This window comes from Gigantopelta aegis, chromosome 4, assembly GCF_016097555.1.
Source record: "Gigantopelta aegis isolate Gae_Host chromosome 4, Gae_host_genome, whole genome shotgun sequence".
NCBI classification, from domain to species: Eukaryota; Metazoa; Mollusca; class Gastropoda; order Neomphalida; family Peltospiridae; genus Gigantopelta; species Gigantopelta aegis.
The window spans coordinates 106855228-106872734 of record NC_054702.1 but is presented as its reverse complement, the minus strand read 5'-3'; the positions used below and the strand labels follow the sequence as shown (position 1 = coordinate 106872734).

The 17507-nt window shown below is 35.8% G+C and overlaps 2 protein-coding genes across 4 annotated transcripts in view; both read left to right on the top strand.

Annotated features, from left to right (window-relative positions):
* LOC121371686 (cleavage and polyadenylation specificity factor subunit 2-like) overlaps positions 1–1336 on the top strand; it is a 224884-nt gene extending 223548 nt beyond the window's left edge. For all 3 annotated transcript variants that reach the window (XM_041497758.1, XM_041497760.1, XM_041497761.1), the window contains exon 23: positions 1278–1336. The gene's annotated coding sequence lies outside the window, so the exon portion shown is untranslated. The remainder of the gene's footprint in view (positions 1–1277) is intronic.
* Positions 1337–6499: 5163 nt separating this feature from the next.
* LOC121372462 (brorin-like) lies at positions 6500–11719 on the top strand. Its single transcript, XM_041498779.1, has 3 exons — positions 6500–6737; positions 10594–10855; positions 11658–11719. The coding sequence occupies exons 1-3, from the start codon at positions 6531–6533 to the stop codon at positions 11672–11674; spliced, it is 486 nt and encodes a 161-aa protein (XP_041354713.1). The 5' UTR covers positions 6500–6530; the 3' UTR covers positions 11675–11719.
* The last annotated feature ends 5788 nt before the right edge of the window (positions 11720–17507 follow it).

Sequence of the window (17507 nt, the reverse complement as noted above, 5' to 3'; positions counted from 1 at the left end):
CCATTTTAAATTCAAAATGAGACATCTCGGTTCATACTGGTTATGGAAATCTTGGAATTTCATGGAATTTGTAAATGTCATTCCCAGGTCTGAAATGTGTTGAGTGCGTCGTTAAATAAAACATTTCTTTCTTTCCCAGGTCTGAAAAACCATAGAATTTTGAGTTTGCTCAATGGAAAATAAAAAATCAGTTAATAATTTATTTATTTTCGTACTTAAATTACCATCAAACATCGGCAATGTGTCGTATAATAAATATTAAAAGAAGACTTCAAACTTGGTGAACCGGCCACGGTTTAGTCATCGCACTCAAGGCTGGTAGGTACTGCATTCACATCCCAGTACCATCTCTCAGTGGTGTGTGTGTGTGTGTGTGTATAAAACCTATACACAGACTTCATTCTCACTAACCAGTATCAAGGGTGTGCCCAGAACAGCGTTCATGAATCATATTTGGATAGCAGCACAACAACGTAACTTAAATTGAATTAATATTTCATTGAAAATAGGCAAACTAAATATACTGTGCTGAATTTACGATGCCTGTTGTTTCTTAAACGTAGGTGTTTCGGCATTGTAAATGTATGTAATTACACAGATGTAAGGCGCAAATTCCATTTGTCCGCAATTCGAATGTGTATATTATATGTATACATACGTAATCAGTAATGTTTCAGCATTCACTTTCTATTACATTGGGTTAGTAGAATCCATGTAAGAGTGCTGCGGACGTATCCGATCTTCTGTGTATTGTGGATTACATTTACACATACAGATTACGGACTTTGTATTGTGGATTACATTTACACATACAGATTACGGACTTTGTATTGTGGATGACATTTACATATACAGATTACGGACTTTGTATTGTGGATTACATTTACACATACAGATTACGGACTTTGTATTGTGGATTACATTTACACATACAGATTACGGACTTTGTATTGTGGATTACATTTACACATACAGATTACGGACTTTGTATATTTGGCCCACTGTGTCTGGATAAACAATTATTAAGAATCTTGATACAATGACTTTATTTATTCATTCATTCCATAAGTTTTATCATTTCCTTTACTTTTACTTCCCACAATGATGCCCAATTATATAAATAACGTATACACGTATTTACATTCTATATGCTGTTTGCATGTGTGTTAAACTGCATTGTATTTATACCAAATGTTCATTTTTCTTTGTAGTACCAACACTATGGTATTCAATTTATAACATATTCGAGGACTAACAATATTGCTTTTGTTTTGTAGGTTTTCATTTGGAATGACCGACTACAAAGATGAAACAAATAAAAAACATTTCAACATAACTTGAAGTTTATTGATCATTTATAATTATTAATTTACCCTGTTCATTATTTACTCTGTTCATTATTTATCCTGTTCATTATTTACCCTGTTTATTATTTACCCTGTTCATTATTTACCCTGTTCATTATTTACTCTGTTTACAATGTTCATTATTTACAATGTTCATTATTTACAATGTTCATTATTTACTCTGTTCATTATTTACCCTGTTCATTATTTACTCTGTTCATTATTTACAATGTTCATTATTCAAGAGGGGGGATCTACCGGTAAAGCTCGCGCTTGGTGCGGGGTCGGTCTAGGATCGATCTCCGTCAGTGGACCCGTTGGGCTATTTCTTGTTCCAACCAGTGCGCCACGAATGGTATATCAAAGGCCGTGGTATGTGTTATCTTGTCTGTGGGATAGTGCGTGTAAAAGATCCCTTACTACTACTGAAAAAAAAATGTGCGGGTTTCCTCTCTAAGATTATGTACTCGCGGGAAAAACGTTCCTGTGCCCAAATAATTGCATATTCCAGCGGTGTCTTGTCAGTTGCACGAGCTATTCATGCTTTGTGATCACAAGTTGCATTACTAACATTATTGGTCACGTGCTCCTGTTTGACGTCATTTTTCTTATCATTGGACTCTAAAACTATTGTATGGATTATTATCACTCAGAAAAATACTTTTGTTGGTATCTGATGGTCGTCAGTGTGATGCCACGCCTCCAAGAAAATGAACTTCCTCGAACGATGGGTATGATTGAGGTTATAATGGCACAAACGTTGTTGCTAGTCATTTTGGTGTTCATTAGTGTTCATCAGAACACTATGCAGTGTCTGCGGAGATGTTCTCGACAGTTTAGGGATACTAGGGATCTTCCATGTTTAGGGAGTCGACACCTAATGTCACATTACCAAATCGTCCATATCAAGCGGGTAGACATGAGGAATCATTTGGAAATGACAAGTTTAACATTACAATACATCCCTGAGTTAAGGTCAATCAGTGGAAGAACTGTACGCAACCGATTAGGTGATTACAAAGTACGACCATGAGCGTACATCAGTACTTTGTTCTGTTACATCGTCACCAACAGGCAACAGCGCACCAAGTATTGTGTAGACCGCACTTCAGGTTTAGAAGGCAGGCGATGATCACTGTCCCTTTGTACAGATAAATAGTACATCTTAGATGTAAAACACAATATTTTTAAATTTTAAAAATATAATTCTCGTTGAAACTTTAATGATTACCAAATTACCAAATATTTCACATCCAATAGCCAATAATTAATAAATCAATTTGCTCTAGTGGTGTCGTTAAACAAAACAAACTCTAAATGTTCATTATTCATTGAAACATTTCATTCAAGTATCATTTTAAACTTAAATTAAGCAAGCTCATTGTGCAAAACCAGGTTCCGAGCATATATTGAGTAAGACTCGAATTTGGTGGTAAAGCTCAAGGTCATAGTAAATCTACACAGTTTGGTTGACATAACATCACAATCTAAATTTGAATCTTGAGTGTAATTTCCACAGATGTATGTACTGCTAAAAATAAAAATAATATACATGTAATAACTTGGGGAACAAAAAAGTCAACAAAAGATTACAGGAAAGGAATATTTACGCCTATTTGGCGTCTAAGAAATGGTTATTTCTATACTATGGAGAGAGAGAGAGAGAGAGAGAGAGAGAGAGAGAGAGAGAGAGAGAGAGAGAGAGAGAGAGAGACAGACAGACAGACAGACAGACAGACAGACCTACTACAGACAGACAGACAGACAGACAGACCTACTACAGCCCCGCATGAGCTACTCCTACCAATAAAGCAGTAAGATATTTCTCTATTTCCCATAGACAGGACAGTTCATACCACGGCCTTTAATTGCTAATATTAAATTTAATTAACTATTGTCATATATAAACATTCATCTAAAGTGGTGTCGTTAAACAAAACAAACTTTTCCTCACTTACAGGGACATTTCTGAGTTTGCTGCATTTTAAGATGTTTCCCACTAATAAAATATTTCTACGATTGAACTTACATATTAAATATATTTTCTTGTTTAGAATATCAGTGTCTGTATATTCAGTGTTTCTGGTCGTCTTAATATTTGAAAGAAGCCCACACTGGATTTTGTCTTCAAATAATTTCGTACGTACGAAGAAAAAATATTGTTTAGGAAAAAAAATGAAATTTAACCGAGTACAAATATTAGAACAACCAGAAACACTTTTAATATGCAGCCACTAATATTTTATGTAATTACAGTAAGATTTATTTTATTTAAAGTTGGTAATACGTCCTCGTTATAAAATCGGTGTACACATCGTTTAATGACGTCGTTATCGAACCAATCGACGTAACGAAATACATAACCAAGTGAATAGATTTTAAACGACATCTCAAATATTGGCTATATGGTGTCAAACAAAGGAGGGGCGGGACGTAGCCCAGTGGTAACGCGCTCGCTTGATGCGCGGTCGGTTTGAGATCGATCCCCGTCGGTGGGCCCATTGGGCTATTTCTCGCTCCAGCCATTGCACCATACCATCACTGCTATCCTCTCTTTGGGATGGTGGATATAAAAGATGAAGTGGCTACAGTGTGTTTCTTTCCTCAATGTCTGTGTGGTCCTTAACCATATGTCCGACGCCATATAACCGTAAATAAAATGTGTTGAGTGCGTAGATAAATAAACCATTTCATTCACTGTGAGGAGTCGTATTCGTATTCAAACGAAATGTTATGATCAGACCATCAAAACAATGTAGGCCTATGGGGTTAAACTACGCAAAACAAAACACAAAACAAAACAAACATTTAACAGCTTGTGATAATGGAACAGTGGTGAAAAAGAAGATTGAAGCCAGAAACAATGGTCAATTGTTGTTAAAGAATAAGATTAAGAAGATTATAAAACTGGTGGGGCCCAATTCACACAAAGCTCTCCTACTCAACATTGCATCATCAGTGATAGTCTTTGAAGTCTAGGACTACTTTTGGAAAATGTTTCAAGTTAGGGCATTTTGAGGTAGAATTTATCATTCGGTTGATTTTACATAATTTGGGTATGCTGAATTCAAATATTGTGGATGACATTCTCATTTTAATTTTTTTTTTAATCCAGGATTGCCAAAAACAAAATGAACGCCAAATTAGCATTTTACATATAAAATAGTTAATCCAAAGTGATTGTACATAGTTCCATGATAAATGAAGAGGTATATGAAGGCTGGAATAACCAAAGATCCCAGATTCATACCTGTGAGTGATATTATTGCAGCATGGAATTTCAGTGATGATGTAGCATTGTCAGTGGTGTCTTCCGCGCAATAACAGGTTCAGACACAACATCATATCTATCAGGCCATACCAAGAAGCCACGGAGTGTGTTGTTCAAGAAAAGGGGTACAGCAACAATTACTCCCACCCACAAGTGATGCTGTCAAAGACTACACCGTGAGAGCATATTTCCAGGCTGTAGAACCTAGGCCATCTATACCACAGGCAACTGAGTACAGGTGAAAAATTATAAATGACTAAACTTGTACTTCTTACACTGACACCTATTCGTGTATGAATCTCATAAGGTGCATTTGTTCAGGCACGTGTGTTACCCGTTGCTGTGGCTGGCAGAAAGCAACATGACTTGCACAGGATTATGTAAATACCAGGGCTTTAATACTAACAGATATATTTAAATACCCGAATTTCATTGTATCAGTATGAACAGTATCCACATTTTATTAATTTGCATAACTTTATATCAAAATATGATAAACATTTAAAACATAGTTTTACATATACATGTATCTTCACAAAATAAACTTCCTTTTGACTTGTTCGTATTATTTAAATAGACATCGTGTCACATTATTGTTTTTATTAATTTAATCTACAATTATGTCCAGAAGCGTAAGAGGCAGTGAGCAAATGCCCCCACACCCCACACCCCACACCCACCCCAGTGCTGGAGAAAAACCTCAAATTCGGGCAAAAATGATAGAAATATTCGGACAAAATGTGCTAACCTGAGACCTTTATACCATGTATTTCCATCATTCTACGATCAAGATTACTTTTAATCCATGTAAAGATGCATAGTGATTCGTTTACAATCCTATGTAGCTGTTTGGTAGAAATAATAATATGAATAAATGTTGTTATCCAGATTCGAGCATTTTCGTTTAATTCGGGCAACAAACTAGCCTATCCCCTACAAAAATGTGAGCCCGTACGCCTATGATAATGTGTTGTAAAGGATCTGTATAGCAAAACCAGAAGTAGTGACCACAGAACTTACTTTAGAAACAGTGTTGGCGGCCATTTTGGTTTTGGTTTTGGCTCACAAAAAATTAAGAATGTAATCCACCATATTTGAATTCAGCATACCCAAATTATGTCAAATCAACCGAATAACAAAATTTACCCTAAAATGCCTATCAAACTTTTTGGGGGTCTTTTCTGTAGATTTTGCACTAGACTATTGGATATTGCACTTGGAGAAATGCGGGATCTAGCGCTGTCGGGAGAGCGCCCGTCTGCGTTGTATAGTAGAATTGTTTGTTTCCCCGTCCCAAACAGTGTGCCACGACTGGTACATCAAATATCGTGGATGTGCTGCCTTGTCTGTGTGGGGGGGGGGGGGGGGATGCATATAAAAGATCCGCTGCTGCTAATGGGAAAATTTAGCGGGTTCCCTCTAAGACTATGATTAATAAAGCAATGTGCTCTAGTGGTGTCGTTGAACATAACAAACTTTTTAAACTTTGCACTGCAATATCGCCAAATTACAAGACTTTAGTAAATTAGGCTGCTGGTTGTTGAAAATGAAAATTGGTTTTCACAATTTAAAATCTGTTATCTTCACTAATAACTGATATCACTGATATTTTCAGACATTTCACCAAGTATTGCATAATAAATAAATGTCCAATTTGAGATTCGTTCGTCACACGATATTTAACGTGACAGCCATGGAAATGTTACCACGTGGTGAAAAGGTCATTACACCAGCTGACAATTATGTGGGTAATACACCTTCAGTTTCCATAATAGCTAGATTATTTCCACTGTTTAATGACTTTAATAAGTTCTACAATAACTGCCTTTTAGATCCATATGTCAATGCTGGTGCTATTTAAACCGAGTCTGATCGAGATTTTCCCATATTAAGTTTTAGCTAGTGACACAACAATGGGGGGATTGAAGTTTGTCGCGATATTTTGTGTGTTGGGTTTGAGTGTTTGTGGTGAGGTTTGTCACACGGAGAGTGGGGACAAGCAGATTGGTGACACGTGGGAGGAGGACTGCCAGATGTGTAGATGTCGTAGTTCGGAGGGTTCGGCGTCGGTAGACTGTATTCATGACCTGTGCCCACCCCCCCAAATTGCTTGCATCAAGGTAATAGTTTCTTACTTTTATAGCGATCAAACATTACAAAACGCCTACTTGACGTGCAAATTCTTTTTTATTAATAATTAATTTGTTTTGTGTTCCTTTCTAGATAAAGCATGAATACATTCAAATAGTTTGGATATTTTTCTTTCTTCATGTTTTTGTCATTTTTGTTGTTTGTTAACACAATTCAAATATACCTTGTAATTCCCTTTGTGTTTGCCGTGACTCAACTTCAATACTGATGTCATTTTCTACATTGAAATACAAACCAAATACTTGTATTTTGTTGTATACACATGAAGTATAATATGCCTGTATGTTTTTCTATGATGTGATTTGTTTTAGTCTTTCATAACTCCATAAGAAATGATCTTTATATTGTTTACAAGGCGGAACTTAGGTCAGTCGGTTGAGTGCTCGTTTGAGGTGCTTGCGTCGCAGGATCGATCCATTCAACTGATTAGGTTTTATCTCGTTCCAACCAGTACACCACAACTGGCCAAAGGCCGTGGTATGTGCTTTCCTGTCTGTGGTAAAGTGCATATAAAAGATCCTTTGCTGCATTAGGAAACATGTGGCTGGTTTCCTCTTATGACTACGCGTCAGAATTACCAAATGTTTGACATCCAGCAGCCGATAATTAATTAATCAATGTACTCTAGTGGTGTCATTAAACAAAACAAACTTTAATTTTTCCTACCATTACACACAGAAAGTACGTGATATTGATCAAGGCAAAAACAAAGGAACATTCTTCTGTATACATGTATATTTGAACTCGCTGCTTGTTTTAATGGTGGATTCACAGGCCCGTAGCAAGGGTGGGGGCCAAGCGCTCGTTAAATTGCCCCACCCCACCCCCAATAATGTCCACCATGCTACGGTCCTGATTCAGTAGCCTAGTTTAGCACATAAACGTAACTTTACGACTATTGTTATAATTGCATACAGTACAAATAACACAGTTCAAATATACCTGTTAATTCCCTTTGTCTTTATTGTGACTAAGCTTCAGTATTGCATGAAATAGAAATCAGATACTTGTTTTTACACACACACACACACACACACACACACACACACACACACATATCGGCACATAACATAGTATCTCATACTTCCATACGGAGTGGCCTTTATATTGTTTATTAAGAAGGTTTCAAAGCATCCACTGGACTGGAACTACGTTTACAGCAGACATAACTCCCTTGGTAATGTATCCCTTATCCACTGAAAATATAAGTACCCAAAGATCATTAAAGGAATCTCTTACCCCTATATCCAGCCCAGAGAGATGCTCCGCTTACAACATGCACGTTATAAAACCAGTAATAGTTTATCATATATATTTGAACACAGGAAAATCAAGTATGGGTGTTTTGCCGTCTTTTACATACATTATATAGAAAATTACCCAGTCGCCGTAAGTTATTTTTACTAGAGAAATTAAATAATGAAACCAACTTAAACATGGATGGATGGACTCAATAATATTTGTCTATATATATAGAAGTCTTAGGTCATCAAAGAAAGGGCAGCTTAAGATAACATGGAACTCGTCTATCGCTACGCTGGGTGTTGTTGTAACGCCCAACCTCAATGGCCAAGTCATGTGAAGATAACCTAAACTTAGTAATCAATCTTTTGTATACTTTAGATAAGGGTATGGAAAGATATGTTTGTAGTCTAATCTCGTTAACAAGATATTTGTAGAAATATGAACATTTGGTGGAATCTTGTAATTAAGATGAAAGTTCCTGCTGCCCCTGATCCATAATTATTTGCCATATAGACTGCAAACAGAGCTTTACATTAATTATTGAATCTTGATGAAGCTATAAATCCAAGTTATCTTTGATAATAAAGTTATCACATTTGGATCTTAATTCTGTGAATGCTGTATGCAATATACAGGTTTTGGTGTCCAAGAGTTTATGTCAATATTTCAACATTCGATATTTTCGAATATACATCAGTGGATATTGTCCTAATTCAAAATATACCATATTTGGAGTCGAGTTTGTAACTTTTAAAACATCTTTACAAAATTCTAAGTAACTTTTCTATGGATTCTGCCTTATGAGACCCCCAACTTTCGCAGCTATATAGAATAACAGTCTTAATGTACGTTTCAAACAAACTAAGGGAAGTATTAATGTTGAACATTAGATGCCTAGTGTTTCTCTTAAGAGCGTATAAAGCTTTACGACCTTGAGCTGTGAGTTTACTAATAGCGTGAGAAAAATTATTATTATAATTCAGTTATACCAAGATAACAAAATTGATGGACGGTGTCAATCTTAATACCATTATAGTACCATTTTTTTTACATTCTTTCAGATGACCTCCTTTCCTAAATACCACAATTTTTGTTTTTCTTTCATTGAGACACAATTTTCACTTATATTTCTCAGCTCAAAATCTGGACACTAATTTAAAATTTACATAGAGGGGATACAATATCGGCGACAAAATTGCTCCCTGCATCAGGCCGATCTCATTTAAAAAAAAAATCGGACAACTTCCCATTTAACATTACACAAGATCTAACATTTTTATACATCCTCTGGATTACCCTTAGGAGTTTACCCCTAATGCCAGTCCTAGAAAGCTTAAACCAGAGATTAGATCTATTGACAGAGTCGAAAGCCTTTTTATAATCAATGAAGCAGCAATATAATCTATTTTTACTTGACAGAAACCAAAGATGCATTTTTCACACACTTCTAGATTTAATCAGGGTACAACATTCCATACGAACCGTTGATTTGCTCACAATTTGGTTATACAACTTTAAAGTCACGTGAACAGCCAATAGGTTATTCTGAAAGTCACTTTAATATCAAGTAGGTGTATCAAAACATAAACATAAATAAACAATTTAAAATACTGTTAATTAATGATTTTTGCAACAAACTATTTTTTATTTCGTTCTGCTTATCATTAGAGTGTCAGCTGGAAATACTGTTAATGCAGCACGTTTTAGGTAATTGATTGGGTTGCATAAATATATTTCGCATTTGGTTACCTGGGTAAAAATCATGTGAAACCAACTTTCAGATTACCTAAGATTTAAAATGTTCTCTTACTGTGGAATCAACTGATCCGAACCAGGTGCGGATCCAGGGGGAAGTGAGTGGACCCTCCACTGCTCACGACAAAAACAATCCATTTATTTTAAAGTGTATTTACTGCTAATATACAACTTCCGTTTTAGTAGTTGTATAAAGACCCCCACCCCGCAAACAATCGTAGATCCGCGCCTGTGGAAGATGTTTTCACTTGAAATCTCTCGTCTTGTGAAGCTCAAGTACCCGAGGGACAAGGGAAAGGAATGTGTTTAATGTCAACTCGGCACATGCTTGTAAGCGGGGCGGATTCTAGCCCTGTGGTAAAGCGCACGCCTGATGCGCGGTCGGTCTAGACAATGCACCACGACTGGTATATTAAATGCCGTGGTATGCGATATTCTGTCTGTGGGATGCTGCATCCCTGACCATCCGTCATACCATTTAAAGTAAATCCGATGAAGAAAGATATGTCGTGCAGTTAATTTGTGATATACTTCATCTAGAAAGACAGACACAGAACAATGGTTGGTGGATGGACGGACGGACGGACTTACATATGGGTGGGTGAATTGATACTTAGTACATTGGACACGAGCCAATGTCATTTTGTGTTTATATGATCTTTCTTTGCGAACGATTGTTCCAAATATTTTATAGCTTTACTTTGTTTAGTTAGATGGAAGGGAATGTGGACAAGCAATATCTTTGCCGATGACATAAAATAGGAGTGACCAGTAAGATCTTATCTGAGTACGATTATTGTCTCATGCTTATTCATACTGTTTCAGTGGGACAACAGTGGCTGCTGTCCAGTATGTGTGGAAAAGGGTTGCAAACACGAAAACGAAACCTACCCCATTGGGTACCGGGGCAATCCGGACCCGTGCACCACGTGCGTCTGTGAAGAAGATGGTAGCTACCAGTGCATGGTCATGGCTTGTATGATAGCCGGGCCACAATGTCGAGTAACTCTTGGGGGAGATGTGGAATGCTGTGAACTGAAAAGAATTGAAGGAACTTGCTGTGGAACTGAAGAAATTTGTCCACCAGGTATGTCTGTAATCGTCTTTAAAAGTAATGGCGATTGACCCAGACGATTATATAAATAAATAAAATTTAACAATTTAAATTAAAAATAATAATAACTAATTAAAAATTGGACATCAGAGTTCATACTGGCCATGATAATCCTGGAAGTTCATGGAATTTGAGAATGTCATTTCCAGGTCTGCAAAATCATAGAATTGTGACATGTGTCATGGAATGTTACGGACAATAAAAACTTGTTAATAATGTTTGTTTTTTTTTTTTTTTTTTTTTTTTTAATATTTAAATTACCACCAAATACAGGCAATATGTCACATAGCAGATATTAAAAGAGAATTATTCCATCTCAATGAACCGGCCTCGATGGTATAGTGGATATTGCACTTAAGGCTGGTAGGTACTGCGTTCGCGATCCGGTACCGGATCCCACTCAGAACGAGTTTAACGACTCATAGGTTTGGTAGGTATAAGTGTGTGTCCAGGACAGCGTGTGTGAAGTCAAATTCAATATATATATATAATCATGGAATTAAGTAATTTGGTCCATTGTATCAGGATAACTAGCTATTACTCATTCTTAATACGTCTTCATTCAATAATGCATTTATTCATTCATTCATTCACTCCGTCATTTATATCAATTACTTCACTTGTTTTTACTTCCAAAGATGTATATTTACTTACATGTACACAAATATCTGTATGCTGTTTCCATGTGTATTTATAACATCAATTCACTTGTCTTTGTATTAACACTATAGTAGTCAGTGTATAGCATACTAACAATACTGCTCTTGTTTTGCAGGTTTCGGTTCGAAATGATTACGACAACAGAGATGAAACAAATAAAAACATTTTTCAGCATAACTTGAAGTTTATTCATCATTTATAATTATTTATTTATCCTGTTCATTATTCACTGAAACATGTCTCATTCGAGTATCATACTAAACCAGATTAAGCAAGCTGACCGTTAAAATTCAAAGCCATAGGAATGCCATTCAATTTGAATCTTGAGTTTAATTTCCAGTGATTTATATACTGCTCAAAATAAAAAATAACTTGTGGATACAGAAACTCCACACAAGATAACAGGTAAGGAAAGAAATATGTATTTGATAACGCCAGGTTACCGGTGTTTCGATACTTTGCAGAGGGAGCAACAGACAGAGAGGAGGGGGGGGGGGGGGGACAGAGAGAGCAGGGATGGGGAGAGACAGATGGGGGGGGGGGGCGCAGAGAGAGGGGTATACAGAGATAGCTCACTACCGCTACCGATAAAACACTTTTCCATACAGGACATTACATACCACGGCCTTGATATGCTAGTTGTGATAAGATTATATATATATATATATATATATATATATATATAGACACGCACACACACACACACACACACACACACACACACACACACACACACTGTATGTAGGTCTGCATTATATTATCTCCTTTGGAAGCAGCGACAATGTCAATAAATATTGTAGTTATTTTAAGCATATTAACATACATTATCAAGACGTATATATCACCAGCATCTTCATAAAGAAAACAGGACAGATATACAACTTTGACGTACAAGACGTGACAAAGGGATTTTTGTTTTTGGGTCATCAATTGAAACAAGCTTATATCACAATCTCGTATGTATGTATATCAAAATCTCGTATGTATGTATGTATGTGTCTGTCTGTCTGTTTGTCTGTCTATCTATCTATCTATCTATCTATCTATCTATCTATCTATATATATATATCACGCTACCAGATGTGGTGAAATAAATACGTGCATAAATATTTCATGCTAATTTTAATGAGAAATACTCTACGGTGTTGTGATTATTAAATATCATTAAATAGTACCTTTAAAGAGCACGTGCATAATTAGCTGTAGTGTTTTCGGGTCCGTTATTGTATATGATCACAAACCATCAAATATTTATCACCGTAGATGTGTAACAACATCTAATTATTTTAACAATAGCAAGGGCTGTTTGCATATAATGGGCAAACATTATGTTAGCCTTTCATATTTAACGAGCGTCATACAACATATCTAAAATTGTCGTACAGGTTTCGGAAGATGCCAGCAACGCGGGTGGGGGGTGGGGGTGGGGGTGGGGGGTGTCAATAAATGTGAGGTCATATATACATACATACGTATCTATATATTGTATGCATGTCGGGTTTGACTATTACATACATAGATATGAACGCACTGGCGCAGGGTATAATTAAATCCTTTCTCACCTCACAAATTGTCTTATGCCGTTACAGAGACTCGAACCTGTGGCACTTAATCTCCCGCAACTTGCAGACTTGCCACAATACGTTTTGGACTACAGTCATTCTTTAAAAAGAATGCTCTTTAATCCATCCGTATGCATGAGGCCTACAAGCTATGCGGCCGATCCCACTTAGCATGAAACAGTGGGCTAGTATGTATTGATGTATGAATATCTATATATTGTATGTATGCATTGATGTATGAATATCTATATGTATGTATATATTGATGTATGAATATCTATATGTATGTATGCATGTATTGATGTATGAATATCTATATATTGTATGCATGCATTGATGTATGAATATCTATATATTGTATGTTTGTATTGATGTATGAATATCTATATATTGTATGTATGCACTGATGTATGAATATCTATATGTAGGTATGTATTGATGTATGAATATCTATATTTGTATGTTTGTATTGATGTATGAATATTTATATATTGTATGTATGCATTGATGTATGAATATCTATATGTATGTATGTATTGATGTATGAATATCTATATGTATGTATTGATGTATGAATATCTATATATTGTATGTATGCATTGATGTATGAATATATATATGTATGTATGTATTGATGTATGAATATCTATATGTATGTATGTATGCATGCATTAATGTATGAATATCTATATATTGTATGTTTGTACTGATGTATGAATATCTATATATTGTATGTATGCATTGATGTATGAATATATATATGTATGTATGTATTGATGTATGAATATATATATGTATGTATGTATGTATTGATGTATGAATATCTATATATTGTATGTTTGCATTAATGTATGAATACCTATATATTGTATGTATGTTTATTGATGTATGAATAACTATATACTGTGTTTGTCGGGATTGATGTATGAATATCTATATATTGTATGTTTGTCGGGTTTGGTGTATGAATATCTATATATTGTATGTATGCATTGATGTATGAATATCTATATATTGTATGCATGCATTGATGTATGAATATCTATATATTGTATGTTTGTATTGATGTATGAATATCTATATATTGTATGTATGCATTGATGTATGAATATCTATATGTAGGTATGTATTGATGTATGAATATATATATATTTTATGTTTGTATTGATGTATGAATATCTATATATTGTATGTATGCATTGATGTATGAATATCTATATGTATGTATGTATTGATGTATGAATATCTATATGTATGTATTAATGTATGAATATCTATATATTGTATGTATGCATTGATGTATGAATATCTATATGTATGTATGTATTGATGTATGAATATATATATGTATGTATGTATGTATGCATGCATTGATGTATGAATATCTATATATTGTATGTTTGTATTGATGTATGAATATCTATATATTGTATGTATGCATTGATGTATAAATATATATATGTATGCATGTATTGATGTATGAATATCTATATGTATGTATGTATGTATGTATTGATGTATGAATATCTATATATTGTATGTTTGTATTAATGTATGAATACCTATATATTGTATGTATGTTTATTGATGTATGAATAACTATATACTGTGTTTGTCGGGATTGATGTATGAATATCTATATATTGTATGTTTGTCGGGTTTGGTGTATGAATATCTATATATTGTATGTATGTATTTATGTATGAATATCTATATATTGTATGCAAGTATTGATGTATGAATATCTATATACTGTATATATGTATGAATATCTATATATCGTATGTTTGTATTGATGTATGGATATCTATACATTATATGTGTGTATGTATTGATGTATGAATATCTATATATTGTATGTTTGTCGGAATTGATTATTGCATACATGGATATGAACGCACTGGCGCAGGGATGATAATTAAATCCTTCTTAGCCTCCTGTATCACATATCTTCCACAATATACTTTAAAATAGTTAAAAACAATGCCTCGAGTCTCAAAGGACCAAAATTCGATGTTCGTTTGTTGATCTTAGAATGTATATTCACAAAATTTAGAAAAATATCATTTGTCAACAGTATTTCTTATATACTTGTTCCCACGGGACTGCTGACTGTCCAAATATACACCTGCCAATCAGGAAGCACAGGTACAGGCCACGGAAAGAAAATACTAATTAACTAAGAAAACACTAAGAAAACACCCTGATTATCATTTCAGTCCATGGTTTAATGTATGGACAAAACGCAATACAAGATACAGATACCAAATACATGCCTATAGCACATAGTCTATATGGCCCAATGGAGCTGTGGATAGCTGGAGGGTTGGGGACGTATGCAGAGCCTCTAGTGGGGTGGCACAGGCTACATTTTTTTAATCTTTATATAGAGCAAAACAAAAATATTGGCTACTGAATGTCAAAATTTTTGTAATTTTATAATAGTCTTAGAGAGGAAATCCACATTTTCTCAGTAGCACATACCACGACCGTTGCTGTACCAGTCGTGGTGCACATACATGAATGAGAAATAGCCCAGTGGGCCCACCGGCTAGGTTCAATCCTAGACCTACCACACGTCCGACAGAGTGTTTTACCACTGGGCTATGGCCCGCCCTAGACATTAGCTAGGGACCATTCAAATATTACGTAACGCTGGAGAGAGAGAGAGAGAGAGAGAGAGAGAGAGAGAGAGAGAGAGAGAGAGAGAGAGAGTGTGTGTGTGTGTGTGTGTGTGTGCGTCCAACCGTTTTGTAGCGTTACAGGTGGTGGGTGAGTGTACTGAACAGCGTTACGTAAAACACTATTTTTTATTACTAAAATATATATATACACTGAACAATAAAAGAAACTTCCGATTTGTACATATAGTATTTGTTGTGTTAAAGAATTCATCGTGTAATGAAATTATATAGGTAGTATTAGCCTTGAGCTGTATTATCAGGATTCATGAATTTTATCGATTATTTTTGCACTGTTAATCGTCGACAACGTGAAATTCAGTTTGCACATGCATGCATGGTTCGACATGTCCCGTGTAGTATTCGGTCAATTTTTTTTACTTGTCTTACTGACATTGTTGTCAAGTGAACGAAAACGCTTCAAAATTTGTAAAAAAAAAAGAAGTTTTTTACATTGTAGCATTTTTAGTATGCCAAGAATACCCAATAATTTACGCGAACAGGCGATTGGCATGCTTGATGCTGGCATGTCGACAGAAGACGTTGCAAGGCATGTTGGGAGTTCTAGTCGAGCGATACGAAATCTTCGCGTAAGATTTCGAACGACAGGAAGCACCAACGACTTGCCACCTCGTGGACGTCCGCGTGTTACAACACGTGGTCAAGACCGCTATATCATGAACACGCATTTGCGCAATCGATTCCAAACTGCCACCGCTACTGCTGGTAACACACCTGGACTTCACAATAACCGAATCAGTGGGCAAACTGTTCGTAATCGTCTGCGGGAGAACGGTTTACATGTACGACGTCCTTACGTCGGATGCGTTTTAACGCAACGTCATCGTCTAAATCGTCTTAATTGGGCACGTGTACACACTCGTTGGATACGGCGACGCTGGAATACCGTTCTTTTTTCGGATGAATCCAGATTTTCTTTACAACGTGGTGATGGCAGGGTGCGCGTCTACCGTTGGAGAAATGAACGCTATGCTGACTGTTGTGTTCTTGAAGGAGATCGTTTCGGGGATGGGGGTTCTGTCATGGTCTGCCCATGGTTATCGTTCACCACTAGTCGTCATTGATGGCAATTTAAATGCTCAACGTTACCGCGATGACATTCTCGCTCATCACGTCATTCCTCTGTTCCATAACAACGCCAACATCTCGATTTTTCAACATGATAATGCCACCTCCCATACAGCTAGAGACACTGTAAATTTTCTTAGGACAAATAACATTGATTTCAGTGATGACTGGCCCACTAAAAGTCCTGATCTCAACCTCATCGAGCATGCCTGGGATAGTCTGGACAGACGATTGAGGCGTCGTCCCAACCCACCCGCTAACGTCAACGAACTTCGTCAAGCTCTCATTCAGGAATGGAACAATATTCCACAGGCAGAAATCAACACTTTAGTCAATTCTATGCGCCTGCGATGCACTGCAGTGGTCAATTCAAGAGGTGGTCATACCAGTTATTAAGTGGGTGTTTTTATTTTTAACCCCTACCACACTTGGTCAAAATTTCTCCCAGTTTCTGTTAACCTATGGCCATGATTTTTGCACCAAACGATGCATTATGAAACACTCTTTAAACGCATATATAACAATTATTCCCCCGGTTTGTTTTCATCAAGTTATGTTCAAGCAAAGTTAGCGGAAGTTTCTTATTTTGTTCAGTATATATATTTTTTTTAATCATAAACGACAACACTGTTT